The 20,191-nt window shown below is 35.4% G+C and overlaps 1 protein-coding gene across 7 annotated transcripts in view; it reads left to right on the top strand.

The window, feature by feature from the left end:
- The window catches only part of DENND4C (DENN domain containing 4C), a 74,977-nt gene that overhangs the window by 40,876 nt on the left and 13,910 nt on the right, over positions 1 to 20,191 (top strand). For 4 of the 7 annotated variants that reach the window (XM_061470865.1, XM_061470866.1, XM_061470870.1 and 1 more), the window contains 16 exons: positions 707 to 773; positions 1,436 to 1,494; positions 2,702 to 2,846; positions 3,190 to 3,365; positions 6,669 to 6,769; positions 8,406 to 8,624; positions 9,632 to 9,777; positions 10,957 to 10,992; positions 11,208 to 11,338; positions 12,194 to 12,326; positions 12,794 to 13,000; positions 13,669 to 13,797; positions 14,556 to 14,700; positions 15,032 to 15,178; positions 17,412 to 17,540; positions 18,725 to 18,865. In XM_061470865.1, coding sequence (XP_061326849.1) covers positions 707 to 773; positions 1,436 to 1,494; positions 2,702 to 2,846; positions 3,190 to 3,365; positions 6,669 to 6,769; positions 8,406 to 8,624; positions 9,632 to 9,777; positions 10,957 to 10,992; positions 11,208 to 11,338; positions 12,194 to 12,326; positions 12,794 to 13,000; positions 13,669 to 13,797; positions 14,556 to 14,700; positions 15,032 to 15,178; positions 17,412 to 17,540; positions 18,725 to 18,865 — 2,111 coding nt within the window. The remainder of the gene's footprint in view (positions 1 to 706; positions 774 to 1,435; positions 1,495 to 2,701; positions 2,847 to 3,189; positions 3,366 to 6,668; positions 6,770 to 8,405; positions 8,625 to 9,631; positions 9,778 to 10,956; positions 10,993 to 11,207; positions 11,339 to 12,193; positions 12,327 to 12,793; positions 13,001 to 13,668; positions 13,798 to 14,555; positions 14,701 to 15,031; positions 15,179 to 17,411; positions 17,541 to 18,724; positions 18,866 to 20,191) is intronic. The other 3 variants (XM_061470864.1, XM_061470869.1, XM_061470868.1) reach the window with 3 other exon arrangements.

Below are 20,191 nucleotides of genomic sequence, written 5' to 3'. Positions count from 1 at the left end.
TGTAGTGATAGAAATTTTTGCCACTTCTGTTCAATAGTAGTGGCTTTGTAGTGCCAGGAAGTTGAACTGGGTTTTACTGTAGGTTTTCTGTTAGAATATGTTAAGCCTGTTTACATTTCTCTTAGCTATGTCAAACACAGAAAATGTCTGAGATGTGAGACACATGCCTACATTTGCATTCTTGCATTTTAGATTAATAAACAAAAACTTAGGGACTGTGCGCATTAGCCATGAGTATTTGTCTGTTCCTAAGTACTGCAACTAATGCAGACCTTTTTTGTGTGTGTGTGAACTGCTTTTCATAATCCTGAAAGTTTGCTGAAATATGGTGTTACCTTCGAAACTGTACTGCATGTCTGGCAGTGAAGTATATAGTTTCTCTTAGCTAAGCCTCGTTAGAAACTCAGTAGAATTGGGTTAGGCTTCCTGGAATTTTAAATGGGTTGCCTAACTGCTAGTGTGTTCTTATCTTTTGCATACATATCTGAAGCTGCCAGTATTCATTTTCATGTATGAAATGTGAGTGAATGGAGGTTCTTTGTTTCAGTTTGCATAAATAGGCTCTTCAGTTTATCAAAACAGTAAAAAAATCTTAACAGCCTTTCAAAGACGTGATACCACAGTAATTCCAAAATGTGATTAACATTGTTGTCATTCCCTGATTAGTCCCCGGTGCTGGTTTTCTAATATCTTGTTTTCTCTTCAGGCACATATCCCATTTTATGCACAATATACCTTTCCCTTCACCACAAAGACCAAGAATTCTTGTGCAGGTAAGCAAAATATTTGCTTCCATTTTTAGTTACAATAATGGCAAGACCTCTTTCTTGCTTTTGCAAACCTGTATTCTTCCTTTACGATTTTTGTTCAGCTTTGTATACCCATCTGCTGGAAGGGAGAGGGGAGAAGATGGATGGGTTGGCCTTCTCTTTGATGTAAACTTGGGGGAACTAAGCAAAGGAAAATATTTCAAACTTCGGGTGCTGTGGATGGCAGCAGTGTCCTACTCGCACTTGTGAAATTTCTGCCATACATTACCCTCAGTTTATAGTCATTATTTACCTTACCTTTTGAGGTGGGTGTTGTTTTCTGTCTTTTTCTCACTTGTCCACCCACTACCTTGGGTCAGAGGTTAGTCTCCCAGGTCACTGTCTCTTCTGCTTCTCTGTTTAATCACCTAGCAGCAGTTCCATGTTCAACACTGAGTCAGACAATTTCCTGTAACTTCTGAGAATCATTTCAGTGACTAATACAAGCTCTGTTGACCTAGTGAATGCCAGTCCCAAAGATTGTCTCTAGTTTGCAGCTTTTGTATGACATTGCCACTCTGTCTGCCAGGCAGTTTATGAGACTATGGATTTACATTTATATTAGAATATTATACTGTGTGTATGGAGTTGTCCATCTCAATCATACACCACTTTATGTGTTTCAGCTTTCTGCCCATGATGCATTAATACTGTCTCAGCCAGTTTCTACACCATTGCCATTAAGGTATTGTTATTAATGCTTTGTATGTATGCTACTTGAAAAATTCAGAGGCAAACAGGCATAAGTCATAGAAGGAAGCCAAACATTACTGGAATATTATTAGATAGTCTAAACAGAAAGCTCAATAAACATTTATAATATACGGTGTTATCTTTTTGACATAGACCAGTTCCTTGTGGAAGAATAATATCTCTAATTATCCTGAAATAAAGATGCATTTCCAGATTATTGTAGAAACTCAGAAGAAAGAAGAAACAGGCTATGAGGAATTTAAATATCATGTATTTTCAGAACATGTGTAGTAAGCAAAAGTATTTTAATAGCATAGATAGAGTGTTACCTTGGTTTTTTGCTTTTTGGATCTGAATAGAGACATTTATGTCAAGCACTTAGGTGAAATCAGTTAATTCAGAAGTGTGCAAAGATTTCATTTCAGAAATGCAAAATTATATCTAAAAACTGGTATTTGTGCTTGAAGGTTGATGCAGTCTGTGGATACTGCTTGCATCTTCTGGGCTGGAGCTCCCATTGTGACATGGGGTTTTGTTTGGATAGTTTTGTTGATTTTTGGTTTGGTTTTAAGTTAAAAAGGAAAATACTCTCTTCTTTATTTTTTTTTAAATCCTCCCCCCTTAAACATTATCGTCTAATATTCTGTATGCAGAAGAATCCCATGTTTAATCGCATCTGTTATGCAGCCTTTTAAATGAAAAATTGCAGACAGCCACCAAACTGCAAAGTATCATGTAAGCACTTTTCTAAGGACAGATTTTACACTTCTGTGTTCTTTCAGATGTCATCAAAATTTCTATGTGTACAGTCCAAACAAATGAACTGGAGTCTAAACTGTAGAAACTAAAGGCATGTTGCTGTCAGGATGATGGGTTGATATTACTTGACTCGTATTAGAATTTGATATTGTGATGCTAAGGTCAAATTCTGTAGTTCGTAATTTTTGCCTGAGGTAAACCACCATTGTAAATTACTGGTGTTTTGGACTTTGATTAGTTGTTAAACAGTTAGATCTGTTTTACTGTTACTAAGACGATATGCCTGTGTGTGTATGAGAGTGCCATAAACAACATAAACTCAGCAAGGTCCCAAAGTCCTAAACAGTAGTCAGAAACTTGATAGGAGTGATATTTTTCTTTCTTTCTTTTTCAAAAGCCAAACCTGTAACATTCTTATTCTCTTCCCACCCGCCCCTTAGTGGAGCAAAGTTTAGCACTCTGCTCATTAATCTTGGACCGGAAAACTGTGCCACTCTGTTACTCTTTGTATTACTAGAAGGCAAGATCCTCCTCCATTCTCTTAGACCAGCTGTGTTGACCGGAGTTGCTGAAGCTGTAGTAGCTGTAAGTACAAAGTATTCTATACAGCAGTAAGAGAAATCAGTTCAAACTCCACAGGCTTTTTTAAGTTGAAATTATTGATACACTAAATGAGCTTTTTTCCAATCAAAAGCATTTAGTTGAAGTGCCCTACCATGTCTAGTTATTATAGCTGTTAGAATGATAAGCATTTTTGCATAGATAACTAAAAGATGTGCTGTAAATAACTGATCAAATTTAAAGACTCTTTTCTGGCAGGTTTTTAACAATTTCGTTTCAATTTGCTGCATGCAACTTCTTGGGCTTTTTATTGTAGATACCTGCTGTCTTGTTTTAATGCATGGATTCCATTTAATTTTTCCTTCAGATGATATTTCCATTTCAGTGGCAATGTCCATACATCCCACTCTGTCCTTTGTCTCTGGCCACTGTACTCAGTGCACCTGTTCCGTTTATTGTTGGAGTTGATTCACGATACTTTGATCTGTACGATCCACCACAGGATATTGTGTGCATTGACTTAGACACAAACATGGTATACATGTAAGTTCTATGGAATTTTTACATTTATCTGTAGATGTAGAGATTGCTGAAATGCTCAGAAGATAAAACTAATAAACACTATTATACCCAATATGGTTTGTTTTTTTTTTTTACTGCAATCTGCGCTTTTTCTCATTGCTAATGCTTCACAGCAAATTAAAACTTACTAAATCAAGGGTTGGTGCTTGGTGCTACCTATAAATATGTGAAGTAGTTGTTGCTATAAGTTTAGTAATAGTGGTAATGTGGTCTAGTTTAGTTTTTCTACTTCTAATACTGCTTATTAGGGAAATGGGACAAAAGCTAGAGAAGAGAAAGAAGAGTTGGGTTTTGGTGTTTTCTGTTTTTTTAGGTTTTTGTTTGTTTGCCTGGGGTTGTTTGTTTTTTTGTTTGTTTTTTTTTCTGCTTCACCACTTGTTGCATTTTCACCTTGACATGCTACTTTTGAATTTGGTTTGCGTGTGTTCAGTGACTGTTGATATGAACATGACAGCTGTTGACGCTGTTGTGCGCTCAGTGCACTTTATGTTAGTGTTAATAAGTTTTTCTCAAGTAACAAGTACCGTATTTTTGGTGAGACCAATCAAGCAAAATTTGGTATTTTGACTACATTAAATCTAAAATATCTTCACTTAATTATGATGTTTTTAATGCTTTTGTCAAGTTGAAGGTGTCACATGAACAGTTTCCTCACAGCTTCTTGAAGGGGGCTGATTCAGAGTAACTTTTCTGTTTTTCTATAATATATAAAATGAGAGTTCAAATAACTGAATTGAAAATTCAGCTGTTTCAGGTGTTTAATTTAGTAATTTTATTAATTACCTTTCCATTTTAAATGTATTAGGTCATAAACAGAGGCATCTAAGCTACTTCAAGATGAGGGTGAACATCAATGAATAAAGTGCGCATCTTTGTGAAAATATGGTTTTACTTCATCTCATGTATCTTTTTAACTTTTGAATTTGTTTTTATTAACTTGAGTTGAATTAGTCATTTGATCTATTGGTCAGTTGATTTTCATTGTGTCAAAAGGACCCTGCCTCTACTGAAACAAATGTTTCCTGTACATTACCGAAATGCTTTGTTTTATTAGTAGCATCAAAGGAAACATGAATCAACAGAGCAGATTGTTTTATGTTTTTATTTTCTCCTTCCTCTAGTTCCCCATTAAAAACACTGCAAAAAGCATTTTGATCACTGTATATCAAGGTATTATGCCATCAAAAGTATAATTATAGTAGGTGTTGCATAAGAAGATTGTATTGAGGAAACTCAAGGAAGATAACTTAGTTATATAAAGGTATTTGAAATGAAAAATACCTGAATGTTCATAAGTAGAACGGAAGTTGTAGACTGGGTTCCAGAAAAATGGAGGAGATGGAAATGGGGTATTTAGCAGGGAGATAAATGTCAAGATTCTGCTGGGATGACTGCTAGAAAGATCAAGTACCAACCTCACTTGGGTTGGTTACTGAAATAAATCTACCAATGGCTGACCTATTATGAGGCACTTAACTGTAAATATCATTGCACTTTTTCTTTTATTGTCTTATAAGCCAATTTCTCATCCAGTAATCAACTATCTTTTTCTCTTTTTTTGATGCATATATCTCATCTGTACCACCTAATTCACTTTCAGAGGAATCTAACATCTGTAACATTTGAATTATGTAAATGTGATATGTTGGTGCTTCCATTATAGAACTTATTTTAACCTGGAAATGAGGATATTTTTCAGTTTTGGAGATGTTTAGGTGAAACTATATCTCCATAAAGCACTTCGTTGAATATCATACAGAATTCTGAAATACTACATTATTAGTGAGAAAAGATTAATGTTCCATTTTATTTCGTCCATTTCTGTTTCTGCACCTCTATTTCTGTGCAATACTGTTTGGGGTTTTGGGGGTATTTTTTCTTGTGTGTTTGTTTTTTTTCTTGGCATAAAAGCATTTGACAGCACTGTTGCCAACTTTGAAAGACTGCATAATAGAATAATAACATCTGAAAAAATCAGTATTTTCTAGTAAATCTGTCTGTCCAGTGTCTTTTTAAAGCAAGGCTGATGCTATCTTCATTATGATATACTAAAGCTTTTTTACTGCCAAAAAATACCGAAGGGCTTTTATTCATTCAGTATCTTCCTTAATGCCCTTTTGGGGGATATTTTCAACTATCTCTGTGAAAGTTCCATTGAAAGCTGGTTAAGGAAAGTAGCCTTTTTAGGGCAAAGGTTTTGAGAGTTTGTTTTATTTTTATAGCAGGACTTTTTATCTTGTGTTTTTGGAACAGAACCGCTTATACTTTTTATAGGCATGCCATTATGGTGGGGGAACAGAAATGGACAAAGGCATCCGTAGGCATGCATATTTCCTTCAACTTTGCCTTTCTTCATAAGATGGTTTCTGTGTTGATGCCAACTGACCAAATAATAATTGAACAAACATTTCACTGATGAAAGTACAAAAAAGCAAAACAAGCAGTGTCAGCATCTGCTCAGATAGTAATAACTAATTAGGTCTTGTGGCCACAGGTTATTTGTGCTCCTTATTAATAGCAGTTCTCCTCCACCATCTACCTTCCAGAAAGTGGCATAGGAGTTCTCAGGATTTAGTCCCCGTTCTCTTGCTCTTTCTATTCAACTACTTGAAAAAGGTTTGGCATTGTACCAGTTGTCCTTCTAAGAAAAACTAGCATCCCTTTAGGCCAGTTTTCCCCATTGCTTAATCAATCACATTATTCTCAAATTGAACTGAATTCCCAATCTTCCTAGTCCCTGCTAGCCTGTGATTGAAGCTGGAACTGAATTGCCATAGACATGTTACAGTGTACCATATGACCATAAAGCTCCCAGACTGGTCTTCCAGCATTTTGCAGTAACAAGTTCATGTTATATACGAAACTGCCTTTATTTGTATCAGTAGCAGTATAGCAGATTTATGGTAGTATAGACTTTGCATATTAATCACTTCTTAGTGATTAGCTTAAATTTTATTAGCAGGATAGATAAAAGTTCTGAAAGGGAAACCAGCTAAGTGAAACTTCAACTAAGAAGTCAAAATGAAGTCTTAATGTGGATCCTCCTTACAGACTTGAAAGAACTGTAGTCATAACTTGATTTATGCTCTTCTATATCTGAGGAAATTGAATTCTAAGTAATGTGACCCCTATTTTTTTTTTATTTTTGACAAATAGGAACAGTAACAAGATTTCTTTTCAAATTTTTTTTTTTTTGTGGAAGCTGCTCTTTTTTATGTGGTCTCTATTTTATATATTCTTTTTTTCCCTATCCCTGTGTTTTAGATCAGATGATAAGAAGAGCACTAACTGGAAGCAGTTTCCTAAGAAGCCATGTAAAAGTCTGCTGAGCACCTTAAAGAAACTGCACCCACAGCTAGCAGCAGGTGAAATATATAAAATAAAATGGGAAGGGGTAAGAACAGAAGTTGCCTAAAGCATGAAAAGTAAATATTCAGAAAAAACTCTTAAATTTTCTGATACACACCTATAGGTCTTAAATTATACTTTTCATATAAATGTAAGAAATTATTTATGTGTGATGTAAATTATTTTTTAAGACTTTTCTATGAATTCTTAAAACTTCAGCTTTTTTTTAGCTTTTACTCATAACTAAATTATATTTAAATTATATTAAAATATAAAATGTAATGCATAATAACAAATATAATTTAAATATAAAACATTTAATTATAAGTTAAATTATACAGTTTAAATATGATATAATTAAAATTTTATTAACAGATATAATGTATAAATCATATGATATTGTAAATTAAATAAAACAACTCAGCTAAAACACCTTTGGATCTAAAACTATTCACAATTCTGATCAAAAATAATAGATGAAATGGGATATGAGTAAAATAATATAGCATATCTCAGCTGCTGTGCAGATACTGCTGAATATCTCAGATAATTTTCTACAAAAATAATTGAGTAGCTAAATTTTGACAAAGTATTTTATCAAAAGAAAAAGAAAAACTAACCCTCTTCAGCCTAATGACTTGGACACATGAGAGCAAAGTTATATGTGACTTAACAGTTTTCAGATATTTCTTCTTTCTAACTGTAGATAAGCTCTTTAAGATAAGCTGGTTCAGAGTTGGGTTGCATCATTACAGAGAAAGAGACAATGGTATAGCCTCATAGATATACAAAATTTGTAAATTACAGAAACAGAAAAGTGCACTGATTAAGAGGTAGGTGTACTTGCCTCAATTTTCCGTTTTTTTTCTTTTTCTTTTTTTTTCTTTTTTTTTTTTTTCAGAGAGCCAGAGAGCCTTTACTTCATATGTTAGAAAAGCTCAACTTTTCTTTTGGTTTTATCAGCAGGGTATGTCATGAAATCTACCTAATACAGAATTGCTTCCTAATTTTAACTTGAGCAGAACCAGTGGTCTTTTTTAGATAGTTATTTTTTCTATTTTGGCAATATTATAATATTATAAAAAGTTATAATAAGTTATAATATTTTCTAATGTAGAAATACTTTATGGCAATTGATATTTTTGTTACGATAAAAAGAGTGGAAATAAAATTTTCAGCAGCATCTGCTACTCTTTTTTCAAGAGTGCAAGAGTAAACTCTGAATGTCATCTACTTGTTTCTTCCCTTTGGTGCACTCAAATGTTAGAATTTTGACTAGAAAAATAGTTTTAGGCCATTTTTTTCTGGATGTGCAATCTTCAGAAATGGGAAAATATGGTCCTTTGTATTTGTGTTGATACATTACTGAAAAGGTACATTCAGTTGTATATGTGGTAGCATTATCTCTACTGAGATCCTGTTCATTGTTTTGTGTCCTAGAGGGCTGGATGAATTAGAAAAACACATAATCACCTCTTGAAGTAACCTGCATTTTATATAGGCCAGATCAATTGGAAAATAATCACAGATTTTCTAGTGTTTGTCACTACTGAATATGGGCAAAAGAGAAATTAGTTGTCAGTATTATGTAAAAGTTACTTGCTTGAATGTATTGAGTTTTAATATAGGATTATATGTGTTGCTTATTGGTAGTTCACAGGAAAACTCAAGAAGGCTCTGCAGTGGAGATGACTCCTATTGAGGCAGATTTCTCCTGGCAGAAGAAAATGACAGAACTCGAGATGGAGATCCAGGAAGCTTTTCTCCGTTTTATGGCATCTATTTTAAAGGGTTACAGAACATTTCTCAAGCCAATCACACAGGCGCCTTCAAATAAAGCAACTGCTGCTGATTCCTTGTTTGACCATCAAGGTGAGGGTGAGGCAAACCAGCTGCTGGTAGCATGGGCAGTGTTAGAGTTTTAGGGTTGAGGAGGTGCTGAACTTTAAAAGCTCAAGGTTCACTTTGGTTGTACAGTTCTTAGCAAAATTTAAAATCACAATTGTATAAACTTAAACTATTCAAATTTGGTTAGAATATGGATGTACACACACAGAACTGCAATTTTGCATTATCTGAAGTATTAGAAAAACTGTTGTTCAGTAACATGATTCACTCTCTGTGTGGTATATTCCATAAGGACATTTGGAATATTTGAATAATTTGGAATGTAAGAATTTCTCAATTTGTACAAAGCAAAAATGCCAGAAGCCCTATAATGAAGAGCAAAATAACACTCTTTATGTAAATGGGAAGGTAATAGAGAATGGGGTAGAGATCAGAAATGTAACAAACAAAACAGTGGTCAGCAAAGGTCATCGTATTTTCCTCATCACTTTGACTTTTCAGGTCTGTTTATGATTGAATGCTAGATAAAATGTCACAAGGGTTTTTTTATTTGTGGTGGTTGTGTTTTGGGTTTTTTTGTTTGCCTGTTTATTTGGGGATTTTGTCCCATTTTGTATTTTAATTAATGGAAGAGAGATTTGAGAAGAAATTTTTAGCCAAAGATTCGGAAAGTTTTAAATGTTTTCAGGCCCACGCCTCCCGGGATAACAATTTTAATTTTAGTATTGTTTTAACTGTTAGGTATTTCTGGTTTTATACAAGGTAATCATTTCCTTTTTCTTGCACAAAAAGTCAACAAACACAGCAGAATACATGGAGGTGACTGCCAAATATTGTCAACTATGGTAAAAATAATTACTTAAAAAATGCTGTTATTTGAATCTTCCACGTGCAAGTAGTGCTTAGTAATTGTTTTTATGGATCAATACTTTATGTATTATCACTTTAAATATTTACTGTTGACACTTTACATGTTAATTTCTTATGGTACTCATAACAGGTATTCAGTTGTGTGTTATTCTTATAACCAGGATTTTTAAAAAGCAGAGACCGTGCCTATACAAAATTCTACACACATCTCACCAAAACACAGATATTCAGCCGCTTCATTGAAGAGTGCAGTTTTGTGAGTGACAAGGATACTGGCTTGGCATTTTTTGATGACTGCATAGAAAAGGTGAAAACTGTGTTGCAACACTGTTAATATATGCTTCAGTTCGTTTTGTGTTATTGTCCTGGTTTTTAGTTGTAAAGATAGATAGCCTCTGTTTAAGGGATTGCAATTCTTCATGGCTATTGCTGAGTCATTTTATTCCTTCATCTTCTTGCATGATCATAATTTTCTTTGTTGATGCACCAAATTTCATTAAAACCCTCTACCATGTCAAACTGTAAGATACTATGAGAAATACCAGTAGCTGACACTTCAGCACAATGCCATCCATGTCCTCCCTTTAAAAGTTAATCACCCTTCTTCTAATGTGGAATTATCTACCAGTGGTCATCAGCCTTTGTTGCTCAATTTAAACCTAAATCACAAAAACACACCTAGTGCTCTACTTACAGTCTAACCGGATTTATGTAGATAAGATCCGTTTTTGTTGTCTGTATTTTATATGAAAGATATGTAACCCATTCTTGGCTTTTTGAAAGAAAGTCTCTTCGGCATCTTTCTGGTCTGGATAGGCTACTGAGTTTATAGCTTCATCTGTAAAATCCCAAGTTCACAATATAAAAATTGGGAGCAAGAAAATTATATGTATTTTTTAAAGGTTTATATATATGATTCTTTCTGGACAGAACCTTAATTTTCATACCAAGTTCTTACAGAACGAGTCTTTGATTTAGTATGGATTCCAAACAAATTAACACTTGTAAACAGACCTTAAAATTAGGTTTTTAAAAGTTTCTTTGCCTTATTTTTCTTTCTGCTGAGTATGGGTATAGATATAGAGTATGTATCTAGATTATACTATGTTTAATATTGTTAATAGTTTGATATTATTGCAGGTTGTTAATGTGTTGCATTCTTAAATTGTCATATAGAAAATAGCAGATTCTTAAGTTTAGCTGAATGAAAGCACTTTCCTTTGATAGATTTAGGATTTTGTACTTAGTAGATAATGTCAACAAATTGAAAGCATGCTGATTCCTGCAATTGCTTAATTTCAGCAAAGGAAGTATTTGAAAAGAGATTGATTGCCTCTGCACCAATGTGAAAATTTATTGTTTCTTATTCAATATTTCAATAAATGACACAACTTTAACAGAATTATTTAGGACCTTTTAAATTTTTTTTAATTATTTTTGATTTTTAGCTGAGAAGAAAATAAGTTTTTTCTTTCTCTTTCCCCAGCTCTTTCCAGATAAAGGAACAGAAAAAGGAGAGAAGGTACTTTGTCCTTCAAAATGTTTAGGGCTATCTGATTTAGAAATAAAAATGAAAAAGACATCTGAATAATTAGAATAAGTATAATTTTATATATTATATATATAATCAAGTACAGTATATATTAAACATATTTTTACATGTACTAACATAGTATTAAAAAGGACATTTTATCCTAAAGTCAAACTTTGTACTTAGAGTTCCAGTTCTGTTTTCAGGTTGATGTAGATTCTGTCGAAGAGGCACGGTTGATTGAGCTTGATGAGTCACAAAAAAGTGAACACACAGTGTTCATAATGCCACCAGAACCTCCTGCTGATGATGGACAGGATCGAGTGCCAAAATACAGGTACAAGTCAAACAGCCACATGTAGTAAAACTAGATCGTTTAACTAGATTTTTAAACAGTGCAGATGTTCCATCTTGGTGTGAGACTTGCCTTACTATAATGCTCAGAAGAATCTTTAAGAAGGTGGAAACTGCCCAGATTCTGGTAAGTTTCCGAAGCTCTGTAAGTCAGCATTTTGTGTGTGGATTTTTATTTTTATTTTTCAGTAGCTTCTTGTTAACTTTACAGTAATACCTTTCCACTTGTCTTCACTGTCTTTCTTCCTGTTTGAGCCATTTATGTGTATTTTGTAGCAACTGCAGTGAACTTAAGTTTCAGTTGGAGTGACAGAGCGGTGGGTAATGGATCTGCCTGGTACTGTTTGTCTCCCGCCAGTGAACCAAAAGAGCAAAACACCCACTCCACTTTTCAGACTCATTCAATGTTTTTCAGCCCTATGCAGGAAATTTGGAGCTTCAGACACCACATGTGATTTTTTTTCTTCTTTCTTGGAGGTCACGAAGGTTCTGTTTCCCACTGTTGCCCTGGTTAATCATCATCTGTGCTGCCCTGACCTTTGTGACATGAATGGCATTCTAGTTATTGTTTCCACTGTCTATGGAGATTTAATGTCCGAGGCATTTTCTTGTAATATCTTTGTGAATAAGGCTTAAAGGATCTTGCTGTATTCTTCTTCCCACTCCCCTTTCCCCCCCCCTCTTTACCCCTCACCCCCTACTTCTTTATTCTCATGTTTGTCAGTTCTTTGCACACAAATTGTCTTTGTATGACTTTCTTGATATCACCAGGTAGTGAAAAGCTGTTCTTTTCTGGTTTTGTTTGTTTGTTTGTTTTTTTCTCTAATCATCTGTATAGCTATAAAAACTTCCCACGACTAGATTTCAAGCTCTTTGACAGGCCACAGGAGCTCAAGCTCTCCTTCAGCAGACACTCAGCTGGAAGCAGCATTTCAAATAGTCCAGCACTTATGGCAAAGAGGACAAAACAGGTCAGATGAGTCTTACTGTAATTACTGTATGAACACTGAAATATACAAAGTTTTTTGGTAAAATTGGCCCTTCCTATTTATAAGTTAATATTGTTAGAGGTTAGGTCTTTGTAACTATTGAGAATCAACACTTGCAAAAGAAAGAAATAGGGCAGCGAATAAAGAAATTATCATATGAAATTACAGTTTATTATCAAAAGCACTTCTAAGTTTTAGTCTGTAGTAAAAACAAAAGCAAATTAAAATTAGTGCTCAAATGGTGAAGGAAAAAAAAAAAAAAGAGGATCCTGATGCTAGTCTTTGCTTGCAGAGAGTTTTAGTAACCGAGTGGTAAGAAGAGTGCTTCAGTTGAATGCTTGTCCATTATTACTAAATGTTTACCTTTAAGGAGCCAGTATCTGGGTAATGGCTTCTACATTCAGGTTGTTATATCTTTTGTGTGTTTTTTTATTTTGTCACCCTTACAGGAGATAAAAACAGCCCATAAATTAGCCAAGAAGTATTACTTAAGCCCCCCACAATGGGCAAAGTGTCTCTTCAGTCATAGTTACAGCCTGTGGTTTATTTGTCTGCCAGCCTATGTCAGAGTTGCACATCTCAAGGTCAAAGCACTGCAGCAGGCATACGATGTTCTAATTAAAATGAGGAAAACTGATGTGGAACCACTAGATGAGGCAAGTGTGAATGGAAAAACTGTTATCATAAAACATGGGATAGAAGACACGGTGCAAATGTAGTGCATTTCACCACCACCAGACTGAGCATACTTACAGTTTGACCTGTTTTAAAGACACTTTGAAATGATCTCAAGGAAGTCTGCTTAACTAGGACAGCTGGAAATGAATTTCCATTTCCATCATGAGTGTAGTGTCAGCTTGGGTCAAGTATTACAACTTAGTGTTGCTAATCTTCTCCCAGACTTCTTCAAGAAGGAAGTTCTTGAATATCCTGTTTTTTAAATGCACTTTATATTAATGTTTTACAGCCTTACTGAACTGAAGGGATAATGGGTTTGTGTGCAGCATACCTTCTTTCAGTAGTATGCACAGACACACAGCAGCACTGCTTTTTGTGTGGGTGTTTCCTTCCCTCCTTTATTTCGCAAACAGTAGAACCGAGTGGAAAAAACTTCAGCGTTCTCAACAAAGGGACTGCTGATGTTATTTCAGCTCGTGTGATTTCCTGTTTAACTCCTGCTCCCTCTTCTGGCTGCTGAGTGTTGGGTAGCTGCCATCCCATGGCTTTGCCGTTTACATGCGTAAAAGTTAGAAATCAGGGAAGAGCTTAAGCTGTTTGAAAATCCTTGTCATCAATCCATTTATGCATTTCTGTATCTTGTTAGGTCTGCTACAGAGTTGTTATGCAGCTCTGTGGACTGTGGGGTCAGCCTGTTCAGGCTGTGAGAGTCCTTTTTGAAATGAAAAATGCTGGAATACAGCCAAATGCAATCACCTATGGTTATTACAATAAGGTAAGAGAAGTCTTAGCAAGGGGTACTGGCCCACTGTCTATCTTGCTATTGTCTCTCCCCTTGTCCTGTAGCGTGCCTTGAAGATTGTTTCTCACAGCTCTTTACTTGGATTTGCTGATCCTGCTGGGCAAGCAGTCATTTTGGAAATGCTTATGGTTCATTGGATCTACACTGTATGATTTTACACTGTTAAGTTTACATCCCTGTGCTGTTTGGCTAACCAAAAATTCTGTTGAAATACACATTTATCATGTTTCCACTTCCACATTTTGGAACCTGTCTAGTGCTTCCAGGTCAAATCCATGTGTTCCTAGGTATATCCTTTGAAGTAGCACGATCTATGCTGGAGAAGGCTGGAATTAAGCTAGCTGAAGTAGCCTCCCCCCTTTTTCTTGCTTCCAAGTTCCTGATAGATCCTGATGAAACTTCTTAGTAAAGTAAACTTTGTAAAGTCATGGGAAAAGAGATGATCTTTTGTTGCTGCCAAAGTATATAAATAAGAACAAACCCCATCTTGTTTACTGAAAGAAATCTTAATCCATTATTTATTGTTACTCAGCTATTGTATCCAGAGCTGTGGGATAAAAGGAACAGCTCATAAGAGGGAACAGGTCATAAAAACACAAATGCTTTTCTTTCTTCACGTGGGTGACAGGAAATGTCTTTTTTTGAGTATGGAAAGAAAAACTTCTCACTGTACTGTGTTTATTAGTGTAACTTTCTTACTGGTTTTGTTATTGCTATGTCTTTTTCTGTAGGCAGTCTTAGAGTCATCTTGGCCTAGCAGTAACCGCAGTGGCATATTCCTTTGGACAAAGGTACGAAATGTAGTTCATGGCACAGCACAATTTAGGCAGTGCTTAAAGAAATCAACGCAGAGCCCACGAGTACCTTTGATATCAGGTAATAAATTAGTTAAATGAGTTTATTTCTGCTGGACAAGAGCATGACATGCTTTCTGAGAGATTACAGCTAACTTTGTGACTTTTACAAGTGGACAATCTTTCCTGATGTGTATAGAAATTGATAATTGCCAACTTGATGCTTGAAACCGTCTTGGAACGTCTTTCACAAACTGAAGCATTAATTGTCTGAATTCTGTTGCTAGAATTTCGTAATCTTATTTTATATGTGCAAGCAAAAGTATTTACTGTTGTCTGAAGAGGTTAGATCTGTTTAAAAAACTAAGAAGTTAAATCCTCTCTTACTAACCAGCTCTCGTTCATGTCTTTAGCTCTGCGAAGTGCCACGGGTGGAAGTGTTGGGGACATGGTGAGCCATGGTAGCGTGGATAGTTCTAATGATGCTAACAGTGGGGAGCACGCTGTCTTCGTCAGTGACTTAGTCAGGCTTGATTCCATTGATAATCACTCTAGCACAGGTACTAGATTCTGCTGGGTTTCAATACTAACAGACCTCCAAAAGGCTAAATTTTCTAGTTTCCTTTTGGTTTCTCCTCCACAATCACCACCTTCACCTTTGGGTCTGTAGAGAACAAAACCTGGAGTTAAACTGTGTAAAGAAAAAGAAATGCACCGCTGTTGAATATTACTCCTTTACCACAGATCATGCTGCATTTTTAGTTCATGCTTTTTCTTTAGAGTGAACCATAGCAGAAATACTGTCCTGTTAAAATAAATGTCTTGCTGTGGTCTCATAAACCTTGCTTTTTATGCTAATCTTCAGAAAAGGTATGAAGCACCTGACAAATTTTGCGTATTATTATTTATTAACAGAAGTTATAGTCTGTGTGAGTAAAACCTTTCTCTGCGTTAAAGGAAAGGAGTGAAAGTTGCTGAGATGATTAGAAGCTAACTCTTTAAAATGGTGTTCCTTATGGTAATCTGGAAATTACCATCTGGTAATCTGGAAATGCCTAATTATCATTCCTGGAGTTAGCATGTGATGTTTGGTTATAGTAAACTATGGTTTTAGAGGCCATATTCAAGCTTCTTAGTAGTAGTTGCTAAACTTAGAAATAAATACAGAAATTGTAAGAACCTTGTCATACAGTCTGTATGAGACACCCTAGGAATGGAAAGAAAGGTGACAAGCTGGGGAAAAACTCTGACTTAAACATAGTATGCACTCTTCTAGACAAACTGGAGTAAAAAGAGTGTACAGGAAATTAATCACTTGAGATGGCAAGACAAAATTCCTAGTTCTTCATATCTGCTTAAATACTGATTACGTCCTACCTGTGCACAGTCTCAACTAAACTTTCTTTCTGTGTGTACTTCAAAACTTAAAGTACAAATGGTTCTTGCACACTTTTCATGTTTTTAATATCTTGAGCCCTTCTGTAAAGAAAACTTTGTCTGATTCCTGTGCTTCATCTGATATGCCTGCCTAGATTACTGAACTTCCCTTCTCTTTGCTCTTTGTTGCTCTGCTTTTTGCTCTTTGCTGTCTCTTGGGTGCCGCATTTGTCCTTGGCTATCACGGTGTGGGGTGCAGACTTGTGTGGTGTGAAGCCTTGGATGCACGTGTGCATTATTTCTACCCTTGAATGTTACTTCTGCAGGTAATTCACCCATTTATTGATAGGGTGGTTTTACTTCTGTGCAAAGCAGACATTATTGAAATGATGGTAGAGGGAAAATAAGGATGGAAAAATGTCAGGACCTACTTTTCTGTGTAAAAGTTTTTTAATATAATAGCCAAATGTAATTATTGGTGGCTGCACAAACTTTTAAATTTAAATAATCTTTACATTTGTGGTTTGTTGGTAAAATCAGCAGCAATAGGTATTGTAGGTAAATCATGTCTGTCACCCAAGTTTTATGGAGGTTCCTAATACCTTTCACACTGTCTAACTTACTTACACTTTGATCTTTTTCAATACTCTCATGTATTCTAATAGGTACACTAGGACATATAAATAATTCTGTTTAACATGTTGCTGTGGGATATGCCCCATATAGTATTTTTATATTTTGCATATGCAGCAACTTTTAGGATAAAAATAACAAAGAAAAGATAAAAATGTCTTTCTATATTGTTTTCTGATCATACAGGCTTTTTGGACTACTGTAAACTCTTGTTGAGCTATAGCTCAATGACTGGTGTCATGGAGGAACAAACTTTTTAAAAAAGTTTAGATTTTTACTTTTTTTTTTTCTGTCACATTTTATACTTTGCACTATAGCACAAGGATACAGCAGGGTTTATGGTACAGTTATTGTCAGGGTTGTATTCATTATTAGAAGCTTACTCAATTACTGTTGTGCTTGTTGTAATTTCTTTTGTAGATGCATTCGAGAATTAACTTGCCCAGCAACGAAATATTTTATGCTCAAAGAAATGTGAAAGGAGATAAAGTGCATTAAAAGTAGTTAGTCATTATAGTGTTCCTTAGGGAATAACTTGGTTTTAATATGGTAATTAGAAAAGTAAATTTATATTGTATTCCCTCATTATCCCTGCTGTCACCATCACCAAGTAAATCTGTGCACAGATTAATTACTTTGGTGATTTTACTATTAACTTTTCTGGTGGGAAAAAAAAACACAACCAAAACCCAGATTAATTTCAGTTTTTACATTCTTCTTACTGAATAAAAAAAAAAAAGGAAATAAAACCAAATCTGAGGCATACATTTGTATTCCTTCAAGCAGGTGGTCAGTCAGACCAGGGCTATGGATCCAAGGATGAACTTCTAAGAGATGATGGGGATAGCCTTCATGCAACTGAAATACAAGTAGAGAAGGATACTTCTTCTAAAGCTGAAGATCTAATAGGAGGTTAAGTATGCATGTTTACACTAATGAAGGCTTTTTGTAATAAATCTGCTTCATGCATTAGACTACTATGAATACCTAATGTATTGAATTCATAATGTTGCCAAGGTCAAAACATGAGTCTGTGAAATCTGGTGGCCTACTTCTGTGCCCTAGATAATAGCAGTAGCATACATAGAGGTAGAAAAGGCCTTTTGTTAGACTAATTTAATGTAGGTGGAAAAAGTGGACAAGTGCTGGGGCACACAGTGTTTTGTATTCTTTTCCTCTCATTTTGGTATTTGAAAACTTGCCTGAATTTTCAGCTGTACCAATTGACCTAATAAAAGACACTATTTTTTCTTGAAAACTCTTCCCAGCTGTAGAAAATAATGGTCGTCTCTTGTCTTCCATCCTGGTTTTGCTCTTAGTTCTTCTGTATTTTGTTGTTCTCATTACTGAATCTCTTCCATATCTGTGTTACTAGGTCCTTAATGTTCATTAGGGCCTCTAAAGCTGTTATTAGACAAAGAGCCTGCATGAAAATCTATGAACTGCTGCCGCAGAAAAATTATGTACTCAGTCAGAGATCAATGTAATCAGACAAAAGCCATTTATTATAGACCATCAGTCCTTTTTATACTGTTGTCTGCATCTCCTTACAATACCTTGGTGTATTATAATTGGATACATATTCTTGCAGCACACAGCAACTAGTAACAATTAATCAAATAAGCATATGAGAACTTAGCCTTTAAAATTTGCTATCAGTCCACTATTTTGTATCTTAGCACAGTCCAGTTTCTTCTTATCCTCCTTGCACTGTTGCTTCTTTACCCACGTCCTCCTTCATCCTCGGTTCATGTTGAGCTCCATGTAAGCTCTTGCTGACTTGGGAACGTGGCCATTCTTTGCTGAAAATTCATCCAAAGACTGCTCTTCCTGCTATACTTTGGGTAGTTGAAAAAGTACTGTGGGAAGAAATTGGCCTATTTTCTAATCTTGTGAACAGCTAAGCACTCTCTGCGTAATACTGTCTAGTGTCATTTTTCTGGGTAGTATGTCCAGGAAGTGTTCAGTGCCTCATAGGACTGATCCTTTAAGTTGTAATTACATAGGGAACAGTGTTTTGAGTTTATGTTTTCTGTAACAGTGTAAATTAAATGATTTAGTTGAATTAACTTAAGTTCTCATTCTCTTTCCTGTAGAGCTTTTCAGTGAGAAATTTGATGAAAAGCGACAACTTAATATAGAAACTCATAGTCCAACAGACCCACCTGCTTGGGGTAGCAGTATTGTGAAAGTTCCATCTGGCATTTTTGATAGCAGTGGAAGGAAAAGCAGTGGTGGTGAGTCACTGGGTGAAACAGCTTGCTAAAGCACTGATCTTGTTGTACTATATGTTTTGCAATCTTTTTCATGCTATGAAATGAAACAAAACATCTATTTGAGGTGCAGGTATCTTGCGACAGTTGCTTTCTGCCATTGTCCTTTGCAGGTGACTTAAGAGGAACCTGTGGATTCTTAGATTGTAAGTCACTGTTGAGTAGATCGAAATCAAGATTTTTCCCTGTCCTGCACTGAGACTGTTTCAGTAATGTACTAGAAAAACAAAAAAATTACTCTTCATTTTGTCACTTAAGCCTCACTAAGCTTGGACAAGCCTCTTTTTTTCCTGGCTTATATTGCCAGTGTGTAACTTGGGAACAGTGCATGCACAGCCATACAAAATTTATTTACCTATCTAGATCTTTACAATGAAGAAGACTTATGGAAGACTTTGACTTTTATATAAAAGCCAAATCTTGGGGCTCATTTTTTTTTCTGCCTTTGTGCCTGTTCTTGACTAAGGCAATGTAGTCCAGCTTCAGTATAGCTTAATAGCAAATCATGTAATTGAGCCTCAGGCAAAAATTTGTCTTGAACCTTTCTGGCAGTTATGAGAGCTGATGACTAGTCAAGAAGCAGCATCAATGTGAGACTCAAGCACCCTCCAGTAGAGGGGTATGGTACATCAGGGTGCTTGACTTAGGGATGTTTTTCTATAGCTAACACAGCTTTCTAGGCAATAAATATTCCCAATTCCCCAAGGAAATGGGAATATTTATAAATTTAGTTTGTATCTTCCACATGGTAAATTTAATGAGCTTTTTCTAAAAATGGTTGTGTCATAAATGAAGTAATGCTTCTATGTTGTGCAGACAAACACAATAGGTTTTTTTTTTGTTTTTTTTCTAGAACCAGGATGGAGTTTGATGTATAGAACTCTGAATATAGCTCTGGGAAAAAAAAAAAAGAACAAACAAAACCCCACAACAAAACAAAACCAACCCCAAACAAAGCTGAACGAAAAAAAAACCAAAAAACCCAGAACAATCTTTACTTATAATTGTACTTTCCCTTGGTTAATGGACGTAGTACCTAGTCTGTGCCAAGTATTGGCACAGGGAAAGGAGGTAGAAGCCGTAAAAGGCTTTGACTTCAAGAAGTCAAAGCGTAGATGACTTTTGATCTGCAGGATGCCTTTGCAACCAGTAAAATAACTTGTTAATGCTGGTGTAACTTAGTAATGCATAACTTGAGATTGTGGAGCTCCAAGTCTTCTCCCCAGTAAGGAGATACAGAGATTTCACATGACTTCAGGAAATAAACATTTTCTGTGGCTATGGATACCA

Source organism: Pezoporus flaviventris, unplaced genomic scaffold, assembly GCF_033815535.1.
Source record: "Pezoporus flaviventris isolate CSIRO_AGI_PZ_B2104156 unplaced genomic scaffold, CSIRO_AGI_Pfla_v1 ptg000064l, whole genome shotgun sequence".
Lineage (NCBI taxonomy): Eukaryota > Metazoa > Chordata > Aves > Psittaciformes > Psittacidae > Pezoporus > Pezoporus flaviventris.
The sequence above is the reverse complement of the archived record's forward strand: the minus strand, read 5'-3'. Positions and strand labels throughout refer to the sequence as shown.